Here is an 18,781-nt window from a genome sequence, read left to right on the forward strand (position 1 = left end):
CTCAGATCATTCACAATTATCAAGAAATCTAGGCTTCTGTTAGTTTGAGGGTCTACAGAATTGTAAATATCAAGCCTGAAGCAAAGGAACATTTTTGTTCCTTTGATTACACCTTAATGTTGAAACGCAGCTCTTTTGGAAGAAAGGTTTCCTAGAAGAATGATCAGATTGTAGGCAGGGTTAGTGAGTCTCACAATGAGGAAGAAAAGCTTAGAGCAGAAAACCAACAGATTTTCCAATTGCCTTGATCTATGGAAACCAAGATCTTGAAAGATTCTAGACAGTTTTATTGAGGTATAATTTTCACACCATAAAATTCAATCACTGTGAATTCAATGATTTTTAGAAAAGTTATAGGTTTGCACAACCAGCATGTCACAAAACTAGCTATAGTCCACTTGGGAGATGAGGTCAGTAGGTCTCTTGGGAATCTGAGAATTAGACAAATAGAGATGGTTAGTCTTAAGGCATTGCTTTTCTTTACCATCATTCAATTATTTGTTAAATATTGTTTCTTTTCTGAATAAAATATATTTACATATGGCAAATGTTTACAAGGCAAAATAGGTATATAAGAAGTTTCCTTTCTACTCTGTCACCCATCTGGCTTCTATTCCCAATAAATTGGTTCTTGAGGTGGATTACTGACCTGCAATGGAAATCTTTAGGCAAGTTAAGTTTGAAGTGACAGTGGAGCATCCAACATTATTTTGCAGCTTGAACAAGAAGTGCTAGAGATTAACATAAATGTCATTCAAATGATATATTGGAAGCTCATCAATGGATATATTTTCTAAAGAATGGTGTAGAAAGAACAAAGAATACAACTTTGGGCACATTAACAGGCACACTAATAATTAGGAGGAAAGAACAGAAAATAAAGATAGAGGAGAAAATATTAGGATAAGAATTGAGAGAGAAATGAAATAAGTCAGTATTATGAAAAGTAAGAGAGGAGTTTTAAGAATGTGCTGTTCAATGGTCCCAAATGCTAAAGAGGTCATGGAGAATAAGGAATGAGAAAAGGGCTTTTGGAGTAGAAGTTTATAATAAACTGAGAGTAAAGCTTTAGTAGAGCTAGAGATATGATGACATTTACATTGTAGGAGATTGGGAAGATGATGGGATTTTCTGAATATACAAAAAGTTCTTACAAGAAAATAAAAAAAAAGATGATCAACCCAGTAAAAAAATACACAAAGAACTTGAAAAGGCACGAAAATGAAGGGGAAATGCAACTGGGCAATAAATATACGAAAACAATGCTGCAAGAACAACTGGACATCCACATGTGAAAAAATGAATCTAAGCACAGACCTTACACCCTTCACAAAAATTAACTTAAAGTGGATCATAGACCTAAATATAAAGTACAAAACTATGAAACTCCTAGAAGATAACATATTAGAAAACCTAGATGACCTTGGGTATGGTGGTGCTTTTTTTAGATACAACGCCAAAGACATGACCCATTAAAGAAATAATTGATAAGCTGGACTTCAGTAAAATTAAAATCTTTTGTTCTGAAAAAGACAATATCAAGAGAATTAGAAGACAAGCCAAAAAAAAAATGGAAGAAAACATTTGCAAAAGACACATATGATAAAGGACTGTTATCTATAATATACAAAGAACTCTTAAAACTCAACAATAAGAAAACAACCTGATTTTAAAAAAGGCCAAAAAACTTAACAAACACCTCTTCAAAGAAGATATACAGATGGTAAATAAACATGAAAACATGGTCCATCTTGTATGTCATCAGGGAAATGAAAATTAAAGAAATGAGATACCATTACGCATTGATTAGAATGGCCAAAATCCAGAACACTAACACCACCAAATGCTGACAAGGATGTAGAGCAACAAGAACTCTCACACATTGCTGGTGGGAATGCAGAATGGCTCAGCCACCTTAGAAGACAGAAGGTGGTTTCTTATAAAACTAAACATACTCTTAAAATATGATCCAGAAATTGCACACTTTGGAGTTGAAAACTTATGTCCACACAAAAACCTGCACATGGATGTTTATAGGAGCTTTATTCACAATTGCCAAAACATGGAAGCAACCAAGATGTCCTTCAGTAGGTGAATGGATAAACTGTGGTACATCCAAACAATGGAATATTATTCAGCACTAAAAGAAATGATCTATTAAGCCATGAAAAAACATGGAGAAACCTTAAATGTTCTGTCCCTTCCTCTCAATTTTGTTGTAAACCTAACACTGCTCTAAAAAAAATCTTTAAAAAGATGTTTAACCTCACTCCTAATTAAAAATATACAAATTAAAACAGCAGGATTTGTGTTTTTTTTCTTAATGGATCAACAAAGTTGAAAAGATTGATAATACTCAATATTGGTAAGGATATTAGGGAGCAGGAACCCTAACATATTTTTGGTGATATTGTTGTTTGATACCTTTTTGAAGAGCAAGTTGGCAATATCTATTCAAATTAAAATATTTTTAGCCTTTGATTTAACAAGCAATTCCACTTTTCAGAATACATAAAAATCATTTTCACAAGTAGGCAAAGATGTGTGTAGCAGGATGTTCATTACAGTTTTATTTATAATAAGGTGTTGGAAATAACCCCAATGTTCATTGGTAGTTATTAAACACTGGCATATTTGGACAATGGAATACTCTACGATGGTTAAAAAATTAAAGTAGTGCCATATGTGCTGCCATGGAAAAAGTGTTCCAATTGCTTTGGAGTGCACAGGGAGGAGGTTAATCTGGAGAGGAGGAACATCCTTTCTTTGAGATTAGTACAAAGATTTTTTTTTTAAAGATTTTATTGGGGAAGGGGAACAGGACTTTATTGGGGAACAGTGTGTACTTCCAGGCCTTTTTTTTCCAAGTCAAGTTGTTGTCCTTTCAATCTTAGTTGTGGGGGGTGCAGCTCAGTTCCAGGTCCAGTTGCCGTTTCTAGTTGCAGGGGGTCACAGCCCACCATCCCTTGCGGGAGTCGAACTGGCAACCTTGTCATTGAGAGGACGCACTCCAACCAACTGAGCCAAACCGGAGCTCAGTGACAGCTCAGCTCAAGGTGCCGTGTTCAGTGTTCAATTTTAGTTGCAGGGGGCGCTGTCCACCATCCCTTGTGGGACTCGAGGAATTGAACTGGCAACCTTGTGGTTGAGAGCCCACTGGCCCATGTGGGAATCGAATCGGCAGCCTTCGGAGTTAGGAGCATGGAGCTCTAACTGCCTGAGCCACGGGCCGGCCCAGTACAAAGATTTTTAACCTCAACTCCCTGAAATTATATGCTAACTTTGGGGGCAAATGCACTAGTTAAAAATCCAAAACAAGGTCCATAACTTTCATTGGATTTCTAAGAGTGTTTGAGGCTTCTCTTTCAAAAGAATCAAGGAAGGATGAAAGATTGTTTTTTAAAATAAATATTTTGAGGTGAAGAGGTGAGAAAACTATGGCTTTTTGCCAAATATCCTTCTATCAGTTAAATAGGATTAGAGATTCCCTTTAAGTACAGTGAAATTTGATAATGACATTCCCAAGTTGTGATGATGGGTTTATCCTCCTCGCTCCGTAATACCTGTCTAATGGCAGAGTGAACTTCTATCCTTCAGGTTCCGGTGTTTAGTTTTCCCAGATCAACAGGCTCACCTAGAATCTAGAACTAGAATCTATCATCTTTTCTTTCCTCTTCTTTGCAATCTAAATTCTTTCCAAACATCTTTTCAAGTCTTATTTAATGAATCTTACTGTTTTGGATTCTATAGTTGGGTTTCGGTGAATAGCTTAGTGCCTCTGATTTAGTTTTCTGCATTTGTCAACTATCATTGAATGATAATTTCAATTTGTTATGAAGATCAAAGAGGTAACATCTGTGAAAACCTCTTGCAAAGTTTTGGCAAATATCAGTGCTATGCAATCACGAAGCGTCAACTATTAATTTTCAGAGTTAATGTATTCAGTGATTTTTTTTTTTTAAGCTTTCTGAATTGGTGTCCTACACAGTCTCGCCCCCAAATAATCAAAGAGGGTGGGCGCTCTTGGATTGTGGCTACGTCTTTGGTTCCTTTTGTCTTTTAGTCGGACTAGAACTGTCATGGCGCCTTCAAGAAGAGGGAGAAGGCCTTCCTTTAGCCCAGCAGAACCATTGGGGGCATCTGGAGTGTACGGAAAGGTGGACAGAGAGTTGAGCCCGTTGAGACCAGAAATTTCAAAGCCTCAGAGAGGTCTCGACCGGACAGGCTGAAGAGGAGGACACCCAGTTGAAGACTATCCCTGAGAGCGACCGTCTACCCTTGGGGTACCGCCCACCCCGGCTGCTTTGTCCAATTGCAACCCAACGGCAGTGCGGCACCGCCCATCCGTTGGTTGGGACGCCGCGAGGGCGGGGCCCACAGTTCGGTTGCGCTGTGGAGCGCAGCTGTGAGGGAGTCTGTCTGTTCTGCGGCCCCGGAACCCGAGCTGGAGCTGAAGCACAGGCTGCGGGAAGCCGAGTCGGGAGGTGAGCACCGAGGGGAATGAGGGGGACGGAGGGGGTCTGGCAAGAGAACGGAAGGATAGGCCTCCGCGGCCCGGGACGGTGAGACCCTGGCCGGCGGGTGTCTGGAGGCGGCCCAGCTCACTCGGCGGCCCAGGCCCGGCCCGCCGGAGCCGAGGGGCCATCTCGGCCCCACAGTTCTTGCCCGACCCTCCGCGACCTCCTTCGAGTGGCGGCGACGGCAGCCGGGAATTCTGCCAACGCGGGGTGCGAGGCCCTGGCGTTCGTGTCGAACTCGGGCTGGCGAGAGGCGGGGCCGGTGGCGGGGGCGGCGGCCGCGGGCCCAGCGGTCTGCGGAAGAGGAGCGTCGGGGCCGCGCCTGCTCGCGGGGTCGGCGCGCGGACTGCGCGGGGGCGTGGCCTGCGCCCCTGGCGGCGCCGCGGGGCCCGCCTGTGATGAGGTGGCCGGCGCTTGCTCCCCCAGCCGGCCTGACGGGCCCGCGCTCCTGTGCGCACACCGGGCAGGGCGACCTGTTGGAGTGTGAAATTCCTCCCCTGAGCGTGCTGTGTATGTGACCGCACAACCCCGTAGGTCTCAGAGGCCCTCTTTGGTTCGCTCCGGGCGAGCGCAGCCGAGAGGCCTGTGGCCTGCGAGCTGTTGCCGAGGAGTTGAAATGCAGAGCGGCTGCAGTCCAAGAAATGGAAAGTCTCAGAGACGAACTTTGCAGGTCGATCTGAACACACTGTGCATCGCGGGGTGGCTGGAGGCAGCCAGGAGATTCCACTTAGGGGCGTAAATGGCCTTTTCCATTTGCGATCTCATTTAAACCTCTGAATGACCCTGGACAAAACTCCGTGTTGCAAAGGTTTCTTCAGTAGGGGAAGTGCTAGGGGATCTTGGGCATTGCCTTCATTTTGCCGACTGGGGAAAGATTGGGGAGGGAGAGGGCGAGCACATTCCAAGGGCATCTCATGACTGATGAAAGTTTGGCTTCTCTTGTGACCTACTGTGGATTGTCTGTGCCTGGGTCCAGAAGTTTCTTTAGAGCCCATTGGCTACAGGCTTTCTGTATTAGAATTCCACTAGTATTTTCTATTGTAGTCTAGCTGGAAATTTTACTTAGCTGTTCGGATTCAGGATGCGTTCTGTAAATCCAGCTGCTCTAGAAAGTAACCCATATGAACTTTCTTACTATTTTCTTAGCTACTTTTTAGGTGAAGAAGAAAGAAAATGATTTCTAACTCCTTTTCTAGTAGATTATTAAAACATGCAGATTGTAGCTTTCCTGTCTGGTTGAAAAAATCTAGGATAGTCAAGAATCTAGAAGATAACACAGGGGAAGAATATCTTGCCAGATTTTCCCTGTAGTGTTCTGTTGCCCTCTGGTATATACTAGAATGTCATCTAATAAAAAAATCTCCTGATTTGAGTTGAAAAGTAGAGGTGGGCAAAGATGTGCAGAAGGAGGCATCTGAAAGTTCTAAAAAGAAAGAGTTTTTCAACAGATTAGTGTTGATCAAAGGCTTCTGTATTCTGAACTGACTTGACTGACTCTAGGATATCATTTTCATACTGGAGAGCACTCTCTTGAGTCCAGCACACAGAGGTTCCAACTCCTTCACAGCCTTGGTTTTAGAGATATGGAATAACATTTGATCATTGTCCATTGACTATTGGAACAAGTTAGTGACATTTAGCTTTTGAGAATTCTTCTTCAAGTAGCCATGTCCCTGAAAAAAATGTTATGTTATATAGTACTTTTTCCTATAAAGGCTGTATCTTGAGTTATTTGTACTTGACAGGAGTGTGTATGTCAGGTCCAGTGCCCCAGGGGATGGTACCTTGGAGTCATGTGAATGAAATGAAAACTGGAAGCTTCAAGTCTTAGATCTGCCTTCAATTTGTGGCTCCATGAGTATGAGCATCTTTTTTAATTTTGTTCACTGTGGTATCTCAAGCACCTAGCACAGTGTTTGGCCCACAACAAGTGCTTAACAAATATTTGTTGAATGAGTAAATGAAAAAAAAAAGTGTCATTAAGCAATACCCATTTATCACACTCACATCACAAGGAAGGTGAGGTCATCAGGGATGAAGTCACTAACCACTACCTGTCACCTAGCCCAAGGGTGGCCTCACCATGGACTGGCATCCTCTTTCTGTGTGTAGGAGGGATGGGTAGTGAATGCCAAGTTTAGTTCTAGTGGAATAAATCAACTGAGGATTTCAGGGCAATAAATTGGTTGAGATTGCTACAGGGCCAGTCTTCGGACTGGAAGAATGGGTCTGGAGCCATCTGTTCTGAACAGTGCCCTTGTAGCCAAGTTCTTGAGCAAATAGGGATAAGTGAGGATTCAAAGGGAAGGCTATTGGCTGAGTATTTGCTGAGAAGGAATGGGGCCCCTCATTTTGCTGTTCCTTTGGGTGTTACTAAGGGTGGGTTATAGTGCCATAAATCTCGTGTTTGGACCTCCTTGGTGGGTCGTCTTCAACCAAATAACTTCCCTTCTTTACACTAGGAGAGTAGTTAATGTTTCAGTGTTCAGACAGGACTAACTCTGATTTTGGATTTAAAGGGAACAGAGGTATATGTTTTATTTTCTTCTTAACTCCAGATGCGGTTTTTAGGATTAAATCTTTATAGATCTATCTTGACCCTCACTGCCTGTTCCCTTCATCCTCACCCCCACCAATGCAGGCCTGAGTGTTCATTCCAGCATGTCGGAGGGAGAGTCCCAGACAGTACTCAGCAGTGGCTCAGATCCAAAGGTAGAATCCTCATCCTCAGCTCCTGGCCTGACATCAGTGTCTCCTCCTGTGACTTCCACGACCTCAGCTGCTTCCCCAGAGGAAGAAGAAGAAAGTGAAGATGAATCTGAGATCTTGGAAGAGTCACCCTGTGGGCGCTGGCAGAAGAGGCGAGAAGAGGTAAGGTGATGGTAGTGTCACTTTTGGACAGTGAATTCGAAGAGCTGAGAAGGAGAGGGGCAAATTCTCAAAGGGGCAGACCAAACTTCAACAGGTCAGAGCGCAGAAGACGATCATATGGAGTATTAAAGTTGAGGGCTCATGAGGTAACTTTAATTCTCTTTCATTTGAATTTCTTCTCAGGTGAATCAACGGAATGTACCAGGTATTGACAGTGCATATCTAGCCATGGATACAGAAGAGGGTGTAGAGGTTGTGTGGAATGAGGTACAGTTCTCTGAGCGCAAGAACTACAAGCTGCAGGAGGTAGGTGATGGTGAAATGATGCAGCCTGCGTGCTGTTAGAATGCTGGTGTTAAAGAGGAGGTTGACTGAGGAGAGTGTGTTATAGCATTTCTGGGGAGGGCTAGCGAAGAGCTGTGCAGCATTAAAATGATTTCTAACCCTGTTCTCCCAATGTCTCCCCTGCTCCCAGGAAAAGGTCCGCGCTGTGTTTGATAATCTGATTCAATTGGAACATCTCAACATTGTTAAGTTTCACAAGTATTGGGCTGACATTAAAGAGAATAAGGCCAGGGTAAGAACATTTTCCTGAGCTTACTGGGAAGAGACTAGTTACATTTATTGTTCCTTTTACATTCAGATATTAAAACAAGGTAGTTTTGAAACACAACTGGAATCATCTGGTTTCAGAGGAGGGCATTGACTGGGCAGAAATGAGTGAACTTTTGTTTCCTCCTTCCCATAGCTCAGTAGTTTTCATTGTCCTAGTAAATCTAAGGAAGTGATACTAACAACAAAAGAAGAGAAACTTAAAAACAAAAACAAAAAACCAAGCTCCCAATTGTAATATGTATCTGGTGTATACGTCCCTGGGTAGGGGATCATTTCTACTATAAGGCCTTATTTGTGTGCTTTGTCTTTTCAGGTCATTTTTATCACAGAATACATGTCATCTGGGAGTCTTAAGCAGTTTCTGAAGAAGACCAAAAAGAACCACAAGACTATGAATGAAAAGGTATGGGGGGAGAGCAAAGTCTTACGCTGGCCTGGGGTTTCCAAAAGAGTACGTTAATTATAAAGCTGATTAGGAAGGGATGGAGGGAACTGTGGAGGGTTGAGAGGGGATTACTGCTGACCCTGTGATCACTCTGTTCCAGGCCTGGAAGCGCTGGTGCACACAGATCCTCTCTGCCCTGAGGTAAGCGGGGTCTGGTTAGTGTCTTTCCCACCTTTCCTGATTTAGTTCCTCCAAACAGATTTCAGGGCACTACTCTGCTGTTCTTTGCTGCCTCTCCCCACTTTCTTTGAGTCATATACTAGCAAGACTAGGTCCCCATGGCTCTTGTAAAGGGTCCACCCTCTGCCCTAACCAGGATGCTGCCTCCCACCTCTTTCTCCGAGTGCTTATCCAGCTGCTTAACCAGCAGGCATAACGGAGATGCAGAGAGTGGGGAGTAGCTTTGTGTGACCCCAAGAGACCACCGCGCCCTTCCTCCTCTTAACTCTTGGGTCCCCCGCCCTCAGTTTCCCAGTGGCCCCTCTAACAGCCCAGTGCCCCCACAGCTACCTGCACTCCTGTGACCCCCCCATCATCCATGGGAACCTGACCTGTGACACCATCTTCATCCAGCACAACGGACTCATCAAGATTGGCTCTGGTGAGGGGAGGGAGAGGTTCTGGGCAGGGGAGCCTCGGGAATTTGGGAACGATGGGGGTAAGATGCAAGCAATGGGGAGAGCAGAGCAAAATTCTGAGATGTGGGCTGGTGATAAGAGAAAGGACCTTTCGAAGGGTATTTCATAGGGAGAGGCCAGTCAATTAGTGGAAAGTGGGTAGGGTCTAATCTTGCACCTTTCTGGAGGGAAAGGGGTAAATACAGAAATCCTGATAGGAGCTTGGGAAAGGGCAGGAAGTGGGTGGAAGGTCTAACTTGGGCCTCTGGGGCCGGACCCTACCAAAGGAGGTTCCAGGCTGTGCTGCTGTGAGTGCTTTCATTTGCTGTGTATCTGTGTGCAGTGTCTAACAACATCTGTGGTGCCGTGTCTGTGTGGTGTTTGTGTGGCCATTTGTCTGGGGCTTGGCTGCTCCATCGCTCACAACTTTTCTCTGTTTTCCTCCCTCCCGCTTACGGGCTGCTCTGTTCCCAACAGTCTTTCATAGGATTTTTGCTAATGGTGAGAGCTCCCTTGCCCCACTTGGGGCTCTGTTTGTGCTCCCTCTGCTCCCCTGTGCTGCTGCCTGGTGCATGCAGTCATGGGAGCTTACCTCCCCACCCCCCCTGCTTAATTACGCCTGCTTGGCTTCCGCCCTACCAGCCCCCCACCAGCTTGCCCTTCCATAACCTGCTTGTTTCTGGTGGATTCTGCCGGGCTGGCTACTTAACCTCCTGGATTCTTATTCGCCCTCATCATCAGGCTGGTTCCCTAAATCATATTGTGCTCCAGACTCTCTGTGACTTGTACTCATTGTTTATGATCCGATTGAGTCCAAGTGGGGCCTGGTCCTGGTTCCTTGTGGCAGGCAATGTTGAGGTTGATAAGAGGGTACAGCAGGAATTTAAAATTTTTGGTGGATTAAATGTGAAATGGATTCAAGTGTATTGGTCATTTTTGAGCTGTTTCTGAGTTTGAGTCAGCAGAGGTGGGCAGGAGGTTGCTATTGGGTTGTATCCTTCTTATCCTTCTTTATCCAAGTTTCTGAGGTTGTCTATCCCAGATTAGGATGGGCTGCCTTTTATTTATGCAATTTGCAGGGTGGATGAAAGAATTCGACCAAACATTTTCATGTGATCAGGGATTAGATGTACCTGGGTTTGGGGGAAGGTGAACAGGTCACAAGCAAAAGTTTTTCCTTAGCCTATGTTGCTCCTTGACTAGCCCACAGCCCCCAAGGACCTGTTAGTTTAGTGTGGAGCCTTTGTCGCTATTGAATTAGGGATCTTAGATGAGAAATGGTAGACCTGAGAAAGGAAGGTAGGTAGAGGTCATGTTTAGTCTGATGTTCACGTTTAGTCTGAAGTTCGTGACGGGAAAGGGGTAAGTTTGCGCCTGTTGAGGGTTAGAAACTTCAGGAGAGATTTGGCTTTTGGGGGCCTCTCTGGAGTGAGACTGCTTTGTTGATGGTGGTCAGATTGTGGGTATCTCCCCTACTCCCAGTGGCTCCTGACACTATCAACAATCATGTGAAGACTTGTCGGGAAGAGCAGAAGAATCTACACTTCTTTGCACCAGAGTATGGAGGTGAGACATCCCAGTATTTCTGTCTCTCCCCATCCCCCACCTTATAACCTGAGGCACAGAGGTAACATGACTGAAACTTCTAGTCCTTCTACTGGCATACAAAAAGTTTTTTAAAGGCATTTCTGCCATCCATCCTCTGATTCACCAAAGCCTTCTCTGTTTTCCCTAGAAGTCACTAATGTGACAACAGCAGTGGACATCTACTCCTTTGGCATGTGTGCACTGGAGGTGAGGAAACCACACAGGGGAGTCATGGTGGTGGTGGAAAGGGGTCACCTTAGAAGATGGGAGAAATGGAGGGAGGACAAGTAAGGTACTGGTCTTGAGGGAGTGATTGTGGGAGCATTGAGGTTCTTAGGCCTCTACTTTCCTTTTTATTCCCCCTCACTGCAGATGGCAGTGCTAGAGATTCAGGGCAATGGGGAGTCCTCGTATGTGCCACAGGAAGCCATTAGCAGTGCCATCCAGCTTCTAGAAGACCCATTACAGAGGGTAAGAATCTTCAGCATCACTCCCTCCTTAACAGACTTTGAAATGTCTTCAGTTTTTCTTCCTTTCTACCTACTGGGAATATGCTGTCTCCTAAGGGGAAAAGAATATAAAGCAGAAAGGCCAGGCAAAAGCAGTGAACTATCCCCTACGTGATGCTTACCATGTTTTTTGTACACACACAATGGGGGTTTAGGATGGGTAATATTGGGGTTAAAGGTTGTGTGTTAATTCAGGTATGTCTACGTGAAAGTAAACTAATTTGATGGTTTCCTCAAGTAATTGGTTTACACTCATTTTGATAGTTTAAATCAATCAGTTTGAGTTAATCAAATCAAGTCATTTGGGGTTTTATTTTTATATACAGTTAACCCTTGAACAATGCAGGGGTTAGGGGTACCGATCCCCCATGCAGTCTAAAACCCACGTATAATTTGTGACTCCCCAGAAACTTAAGTTGTCCCCTTAGTGTCTATGGGCAGTTGGTTCCATCTCCCCTCGTGGATACCCAAATCTGCACATGATCAAGTTCTCTATATAAAGTGGTATAAATCAATGCATACAGTTGGCTCTCCACATCTGGACTCCCAACTGTGGATTGAAAACAGTACAAGTGTTTATTTAAAAAAATGGTAAATGGACCTGACCAAAGTCATGTTGTTCAAGGGCCAACTGTAGTTTTAGTTAGGGAAAGTTCCCTGAAATGAGCTAAGATTTAAAGGATGTAACGGTTATGCATCAGTAGATAGACTATAGTGAGAAAAGTCAGGACAGAAGGGTCCAAACAGGGATAGTTTGTAACTCATTAGGTAAGTGTGAAAGGAAGCAGGAGAGAAAAGGAAGACCAGCGGGAAGTCTTGAGGCCAGTGTGGAACAAGTTTCTAGTTCAGTGTTGGCGTGGGGTGTTCAAGGATATGACTTTGTTGGCCTTCAAGAGCGAAAGGAGGAAAGCAGGTTAATTGTCATGGGACCTATGCGAGGTGGAAAAGGGGGTGTTTAGAGGAAGCATGGGGAAATCCGGTGCATTTACTAAATGATTGTAGTGGATAAAGGAAATTATGGTTAGATGGTAACCGCAATGGATAAGTTTGGGAAGAGAGAAGATAAATTTGGTGAGGGTTGGAGAAGGGAGGTAGGCAATGAGTGGCCAATAAAACAGAAAATAAGGAAACAGACAACACAAGTTTGAATAGTAAGGAAAAGAGAAAACTTGTGGTTGGAGAGCAGAAAAATACATAAAACCAGAAAGACAGTGAATGATACCTTTCATCTAATACTTATGGTTTTCAAAGTCTTTCTGATACATTTAGCAATTTGTTACCTCAACCAGTGTTGAGCACCTGGTATGTAGAAAGCTTTGTGCTAAGTCCAGTGAGAGTGATAAAGAGGAACACAGTGGGGTGCTTGCCAAATGCCTGCTCCACTTCGTTGTTCCCTTTTCTAGGAGTTCATTCAAAAGTGCCTGCAGCCTGAGCCTGCTCGCAGACCAACAGCCAGAGAACTTCTGTTCCACCCAGCACTGTTCGAAGTGCCCTCACTCAAACTCCTTGCTGCCCACTGCATTGTGGGACACCAACGTGAGTCCCCTTGGCCTTCTTAGGAATTTTCTTCCAGTCTGGAAACTTGTACCTATCACTGCACGCTGTCCTTCCTCTTTTACTTCCAGGACCTTTGTGCCTTCTCTGACATTAATCTATCTCTCCCTAACTTCCCATCATCCCATCATGCCATCCAGACATGATCCCAGAGAACGCACTGGAGGAGATCACCAAAAACATGGATACCAGTGCTGTACTGGCTGAAATCCCTGCAGGACCAGGAAGAGAACCAGTTCAGACTTTGTGAGTAACTAACTGAGAGGGTCTGAAGGGGACAGATTGGTCACTGCCATCCTATAGGTTCTGTCAGCTATTCATTCTCTGGGAATGGTTGTGCTGTTTTGCTTATTTCCTTCCTTCTACTTTTTTTCTCCTCCAGGTACTCTCAGTCTCCAGCTCTGGAATTGGACAAATTCCTTGAAGATGTCAGGTGAGAGAAGAGTGAGAAGGCTTCCTTGATGAAACGGGCGGGTGTCCTAAGGCATCCACAGAGCCCACGTGACCTGTGTGGCCTCCCTTTAGGAATGGGATCTACCCCCTGACAGCCTTTGGGCTGCCTCGGCCCCAGCAGCCACAGCAGGAGGAGGTGACATCACCTGTGGTGCCCCCCTCTGTCAAGACTCCAACACCTGAACCAGCTGAGGTGGAGACCCGCAAGGTGGGGCTATGTGGGTTTGGATGTGGGTGCGGTCGTGGTGGAAGGGAGAGGACATCTCAGATGAGGCTTTGTTAGAGGAAGGAATTTGTTTCTCCTCCCTGGCAACCTTGTCACTCACTGGTCCCTACTCTAGTAACCCTCTGTCCCCTCTTCCTAGGTGGTGCTGATGCAATGCAACATTGAGTCAGTGGAGGAGGGAGTCAAACACCATGTAAGACTCAGGGCCAGGGCTGCACACGGCTGGGTGGCCAGGGGTGGGGTAGAGGAGCCTCGTTTTCTCATTATCCTATTCTCCAGCTGACGCTTCTACTGAAGCTGGAGGACAAACTGAACCGGCACCTGAGCTGTGACCTGATGCCAAGTGAGTGTCTCCTTTCCCTCAGAGGATGGAGAGTCTGTGAGTCTTATCTGTGAGGGACACATTCAGCGGTGGGGAAGGTGACAGGGCAGTAACACACTGACTCATAAAATGGATATAAATGTAAGGGTGGATCTGATGATTTTGCTTGTATCAGTCTTTCCCAGCAAGGCTAACCCGACGGGGCTCTTGGAAGGGCTCTGTGCCCCTCACTCCTACCCTGCACTCACCCTCTCCTGTTTCTCTGTCAGATGAGAACATCCCTGAGTTGGCAGCTGAGCTGGTGCAGCTGGGCTTCATTAGTGAGGTGAGGTTTCTGCCTTCAGCGGCCCTAGCTGCCTCTGTTCTGCTCTTCTCTAAGTCCGTCTCACCGAATTCTTCTCCCCCAGGCGGACCAGAGCCGGCTGACTTCTCTGCTAGAGGAGACCCTGAACAAGTTCAATTTTGCCAGGAACAGCACCCTCAATTCAGCCGCTGTCACCGTTTCCTCTTAGAGCTCACTCGGGCCAGGCCCCTCATCTGAGCTGTGGCAGTCCCTAGACTTGCTGCGGCCTTCCTGCCCCTTGCCCCCAGTCAGTATTACCCTGTGAAGCCCCTTCCCTCCTTTATTATTCAGGAGGGCTTTGGGGCTCCCTGGTTCTGAGCATCACCCTCCCCTTCCCCCTCTCTTCCTCCCCTCTGCACTTTGTTTACTTGTTTTGCACAGACGTGGGCCTGGGCCCTCTCAGCAGCCGCCTTCTAGTTGGGGGCTAGTAGCTGATCTGCCGGCTCCCGCCCAGCCTGTGTGGAGAGGAGGCCCACGGGCGCTGGGGGAGCTGAATTCTACAATCCCGCTGGGGCGGACAGGGCGGGAGAGATGGGTGGTGCTGCAGTTGTGGCCCTAGGGGGCCATTGGATTCGCCTCAGTTGCTGCTGTAATAAAAGTCTACTTTTTGCTAAACGCCTCCTGTGTGTGTGCGCCTTCCCCGCTAGGGGGAGCGGGGGCTTGGAGCCCCGCCCGGGGCGCGGAGGTTGGGCCTTCAGGTAGTGATCGGGCGGAACTGGCCTGCGAGCGAGGGAGGGGCCGGGGCCAGGTAGAGTTGCCCGGCGGCCCTGCGCAGAGGGACGTGATGAGGTCCTGCCGCTTCTGCAGATTCGGTAACTTCCGGCCCGTTGGGTCTCGGTCCCTTGCACCCACCCTCGACGTGTCCTGTGGCCCCTGGTTAGCTTAGGGCGGCCGCGAGGGCTCTCCCGGTTCCTCTCCCGGCTCAGGTCTGCCCCTCCCCCGTGCTTCGTAGACGCAACCCGGGGCCCCTGGCGGCTTATGCGCGTGGGCCTCGCACTGATCCTGGTGGGCCACGTGAACCTCCTCCTGGGGGCCGTGCTGCACGGCACAGTTCTGCGGCACGTAGCTAATCCCCGCGGTGCCGTCACGCCGGAGTACACCACAGCCAATGTCATCTCCGTGGGCTCGGGGCTGCTGGTGAGCGGGGCGGGCGGGGCTGGGTCGTGGGCGGGCGGAGTGCGGAGAGCAGCTGCGGTCTCAGGCTTTGTGTCTTCCAGAGTGTTTCCGTGGGACTTGTGGCCCTCTTGGCATCCAGGAATCTTCGTCGCCCACGACTGGTGAGGGGGGATTTCCGGCGCTTTAATGAGGGGACCATGAGTCAGGGAAATGGGGGCTGACGCGGCTTCATCTTTACGTGGGGAGGAGGAGCCTCAGATAGGGAAGCCGAGGTATCTAGTCCTTGGGAGCGTACCCGTCCCCAGCTGCTCACCTGCTCTGCCCCTGCCAGCACTGGGCCCTGCTGGTACTCGCTGTGGCCAACCTGCTCCTGTCCACGGCCTGCTCCCTGGGCCTCCTCCTTGCTGTGGCACTCACTGTGGCCAATGGTGGCCGCCTTCTCATTGCCGACTGCCACCCAGGACTGCTGAATCCTTTGTTACCACTGGACGAGGGGCCTGGACACAAGGACTGCCCTTTTGACCCCACGAGAATCTATGTGAGTGTGTGCTTAGCTTTTTTGCAGTCCACAAAGCCTTGATCTGCCCTTCTAATCGCCCCAACTTGCCACTCCTGCCCTGCTCCTACTGGTCCCCCGATCCTCTTCACCTTTTAGGACACAGCCTTGGCTCTCTGGATCCCTTCTTTGCTCATGTCTGCAGCAGAGGCTGTTCTATCTGGTTACTGCTGTGTGGCGGCACTCACTCTCCGTGGGGTTGGGCCCTGCAGGAAGGAAGGGCTACAGGAGCAGGTGAGGAAGATGAGCAGGAAGGGTTCATTCAGTACAGACCCACTGACTGTGTTGTAAAGATGCTGAACTAGAAAATTCAGGGCAGAGTACTAACCCCAGCCTCTTCTGCAGCTGGAGGAACTGACAGAGCTTGAACATCTTAAACATAAAAGGCAGGATAATGAGCAGCTACTAGATCAACATCAAGAAATCCAGGCCTCACAGAAAAGTTGGGCTTAGGACAGGTAATGGCCACGAGGGCTGTGGCCTGGGAAAGGGTGGGGGCAGGGAACTGCTCTTAGAATGGGTCTAGTCTCTTGCTGTGCTGCTTGTCCTCTGACCCAGGCTCTCCCTTCTGTCAAGCAGCTCCTGATCCAGAGGCTCAGTCTACGGTTTTCCACTGCCCCCTAGGATGATATAAATGGTTGTAATAAAAGAACTTCTCTTCTACTTGATTATGATTTTTGGGGAAAGGGCATTGGGCTGGTGCTGGGGGTCACCTTAATGAAATACAGTGGTCTCAGTTACTTACAAGACTTTAATAAGGAAGAGAACTCTTCCTGAGCATTACTGAAAGGAAAAGCTGGTGCTGGGTAGCCCTCCACACCACTGACTGATGAATTTCAGCACATCCTGGCACATGGGGCTGTGGGAGGTCTGTGAGCAAACAGAACAGGAGAGGAATTCATCAGTCCTGAGAAAAACTCCTGCTATAGAGAAAAGTGGCTCCATCTCGGTGTGCGCAGCAGGGTTCAGAAGCTGCAGCTGCCTTCTTGACACTCCCGCCCACCCTCTCGTGGTTTGTTTTCCTGAGTGCGGCTCTCCCCATCCCTCAAGTCGCGCTCGAACCTTGATAGCCATGAGGAACTTATTCCAGTTCTCCTTGTTAGCTGCTTTCCCGGGCCGCTTAAATTCAATTTTGTTCCTCAGAATGGGGTAGCCTATGTGGGAAGAAGAAAAGGTGAGCTGGGGTTTGAGAGGGAGTGAGGGGGGAAAACAGTCATTTAGGGGTGAAAAACAGGATGTTCTTGTTTTCTGCATCCTTGACTCAATCAGTAAAATAGTTCCTTGATTCTGCTGTTTCCCCTCCTTTTTACCCACCACAGAAGTGGGGTGCCGTCGGGTTGTGGGGATAGAGCCAGGAGTGCCTTTTCCAGGCTCTCAGCCTCATGTGGAAAGGTGCTGGCTCAGGTAGTAAATGGCCATCAACTGTGATTGGATGGCCATCAGCTGTGGCTAGTTGGCTGTCAGCTGTAACAAGTGAGCCATTGGCCACTAATATAACTGCTGTGGCTATGCCAGCAGCAAATGGGGGCTAGCAAGAAGATGGCGGCTGAGCTAGCAAGCGCGGATTGCAGTTAGCAAGTGAGTTTGATTGGTTGGCAGAGAAGCGGACGGCGGGTTGCAGATCGTGTGGCTCCTGCTTCCTGTGTCTCCATCCCAGCCGTCAGCAAGAATATAGCGGTGACTCCCCTGTGGCTGCGTGGGTGTTCCTTTTTGGCCTCACCATGTCCTGCATGCTCATGTGGGGAGCGGGACCAGAGACCCTGCATGCCACCTTGCATGACATGGGTTCTATACCTGTAATGAGGCAGGGCAGTGCCCGAACACCAGTGCTCGCCGCCACCAAAGAAGCCTCATAGGCACCGCGCTCGTCCCGGGGCAGAACCTGCTCCAGCCGCTGGTCCATGGACACTGTGAGCACCCAGTCTCGAACCTCTTCTCTCTGAGCCTCCTGGAAAGGGCAGAGGAGGCAGCAGGTTCATGCACAGCAGGGCAGGGCACATGGAGGGTGGTGAGTGGGGGTGTGTTGCTAAGCCATCATCCTTTCACCCATAAATGATCCTCCTTGGGTTGGGGGTCACAGTTACACCTTAGCTTCCCTTCTACTTTTACTGAAGGAACAGTGAGGGCTGAGGCCCTTCTAAAGACGTTGCTGACTGATGCCCGGTGTAAAGGGCTGGAGGACCAACCCGAAGTGTCCTCCCTTAATGCACTCAACTCCGGTGAGACCTCCCGTTCTCCAATCCCGCGGCCTTACCAGTATGTGCTGCTTGGCGGGGAGTGGCACCTCAAAGGGAATGTCTGTATCCTGAAAGTCAGAGTGGTCAAGGGCATCCAGAGTCCCTTCTTCGATTGCCTGTGGCAGAGTGGGCAGCCATGAGATAGGAACAGCTTGTGACATGCAAAAAGTCCCAACCTCTGGGCACAACTCTCCTACTCACATCGGTCAGATCCAAAAAGCGGTTGAGGAAGATGAATGCCATGTTCTCCCAGCCAACTGCCTGCAACAAAGAAAAGTTGCAAGTGAGAGTGAGCTGCTGGGCCTGGATGCTGCTTCTCCAGGATGCCGGGGAAAGAATCCAGGAAGATAGAGGAAAACGATATTCTCCATAACATCAGCCCCACACTCAGCTTTGCTCTACCTGAGCAGATGGGATACCTTCCAAGTTGTGGTTTCCTTATTTCCTTAACCCCACTCTTCCGCGTCCCAGCTTACCTTGGCAGCAGTGCCTGCTTCATAGAAGGCTTTGTCTGCAGGTAGCAGCTGTGTATGACGTAAGAGTGAAACAGAAAGCCTGGCCGCCACAGTTTCCTATGGATTAAAGTCAAAGCATTATGATCCTGGCACAGTGACTGAGCTACCAGACTAATGATCTTATAACTAAGGCAGACACGGAACCAGAAAACCAACAATCAATGTTAAACTGCTCTGGATCTCAAGCAGTTCTGGGTCTTACGTTTTTTCATCTGCAGGTAGAACTGGGAATAGATTATTTCTAAATTTCCTTCTACTTCTAGAATTCTATCATTCAAGTACATGAGATGACACAATT

General features: G+C 47.7%; 3 protein-coding genes across 5 annotated transcripts in view; 2 read left to right on the forward strand and 1 right to left on the reverse strand.

Moving 5' to 3' along the window:
* Positions 1–4,352: 4,352 nt before the first annotated feature.
* Positions 4,353–14,674, forward strand: NRBP1 (nuclear receptor binding protein 1). Of its 2 annotated transcripts, XM_019735301.2 has the most exons (19): positions 4,353–4,484; positions 7,159–7,388; positions 7,572–7,694; positions 7,864–7,965; positions 8,317–8,406; positions 8,549–8,589; positions 8,955–9,049; positions 9,543–9,566; positions 10,548–10,631; positions 10,801–10,859; positions 11,025–11,123; positions 12,565–12,697; positions 12,856–12,961; positions 13,098–13,148; positions 13,241–13,376; positions 13,534–13,587; positions 13,674–13,737; positions 13,986–14,041; positions 14,124–14,674. In XM_019735301.2, exons 2-19 carry the CDS (start codon positions 7,179–7,181, stop codon positions 14,226–14,228), a joined length of 1,632 nt encoding a protein of 543 aa, XP_019590860.1. In that variant the 5' UTR covers positions 4,353–4,484; positions 7,159–7,178; the 3' UTR covers positions 14,229–14,674. The 2 variants fall into 2 exon arrangements, with proteins under 2 accessions (XP_019590860.1, XP_019590861.1); XM_019735302.2 differs by lacking the exon at positions 9,543–9,566.
* Positions 14,675–14,709: 35 nt separating this feature from the next.
* On the forward strand, positions 14,710–16,394 carry KRTCAP3 (keratinocyte associated protein 3). Of its 2 annotated transcripts, XM_019735304.2 has the most exons (7): positions 14,711–14,871; positions 15,012–15,196; positions 15,277–15,336; positions 15,507–15,713; positions 15,831–15,965; positions 16,077–16,189; positions 16,311–16,394. In XM_019735304.2, exons 1-6 carry the CDS (start codon positions 14,844–14,846, stop codon positions 16,182–16,184), a joined length of 723 nt encoding a protein of 240 aa, XP_019590863.1. In that variant the 5' UTR covers positions 14,711–14,843; the 3' UTR covers positions 16,185–16,189; positions 16,311–16,394. The 2 variants fall into 2 exon arrangements, with proteins under 2 accessions (XP_019590862.1, XP_019590863.1); XM_019735303.2 differs by having other exon boundaries at positions 14,710–14,871; positions 16,077–16,394.
* Positions 16,127–18,781, reverse strand: part of IFT172 (intraflagellar transport 172) — a 33,507-nt gene continuing 30,852 nt past the window's right edge. The window contains exons 43-49 of the mRNA XM_019735300.2: positions 18,445–18,540; positions 18,170–18,229; positions 17,986–18,084; positions 17,526–17,679; positions 16,794–16,885; positions 16,477–16,601; positions 16,127–16,351 (exon numbers count right to left, since the gene is read on the reverse strand). Of these exons, the coding sequence (XP_019590859.2) occupies positions 16,512–16,601; positions 16,794–16,885; positions 17,526–17,679; positions 17,986–18,084; positions 18,170–18,229; positions 18,445–18,540 (591 nt within the window). The 3' untranslated portion in view covers positions 16,127–16,351; positions 16,477–16,511. The remainder of the gene's footprint in view (positions 16,352–16,476; positions 16,602–16,793; positions 16,886–17,525; positions 17,680–17,985; positions 18,085–18,169; positions 18,230–18,444; positions 18,541–18,781) is intronic.

Source organism: Rhinolophus sinicus, linkage group LG05 (genome assembly GCF_036562045.2).
Source record: "Rhinolophus sinicus isolate RSC01 linkage group LG05, ASM3656204v1, whole genome shotgun sequence".
Classification (NCBI taxonomy): Eukaryota; Metazoa; Chordata; class Mammalia; order Chiroptera; family Rhinolophidae; genus Rhinolophus; species Rhinolophus sinicus.

Excerpts from the sequence above, each read along its gene's own strand:
- NRBP1 (XM_019735301.2), top strand. The coding sequence starts at position 7,179 with ATGTCGGAGGGAGAGTCCCAGACAGTACTCAGCAGTGGCTCAGATCCA. Across the intron at positions 8,590-8,954 it reads CAGATCCTCTCTGCCCTGAG|CTACCTGCACTCCTGTGACC; the intron begins GTAAGCGGGGTC and ends GTGCCCCCACAG. Across the intron at positions 11,124-12,564 it reads TAGAAGACCCATTACAGAGG|GAGTTCATTCAAAAGTGCCT; the intron begins GTAAGAATCTTC and ends TCCCTTTTCTAG.
- KRTCAP3 (XM_019735303.2), top strand. The coding sequence starts at position 14,844 with ATGAGGTCCTGCCGCTTCTGCAGATTCG. Across the intron at positions 15,197-15,276 it reads CCGTGGGCTCGGGGCTGCTG|AGTGTTTCCGTGGGACTTGT; the intron begins GTGAGCGGGGCG and ends TGTGTCTTCCAG. Across the intron at positions 15,966-16,076 it reads AGGAAGGGCTACAGGAGCAG|CTGGAGGAACTGACAGAGCT; the intron begins GTGAGGAAGATG and ends CCTCTTCTGCAG.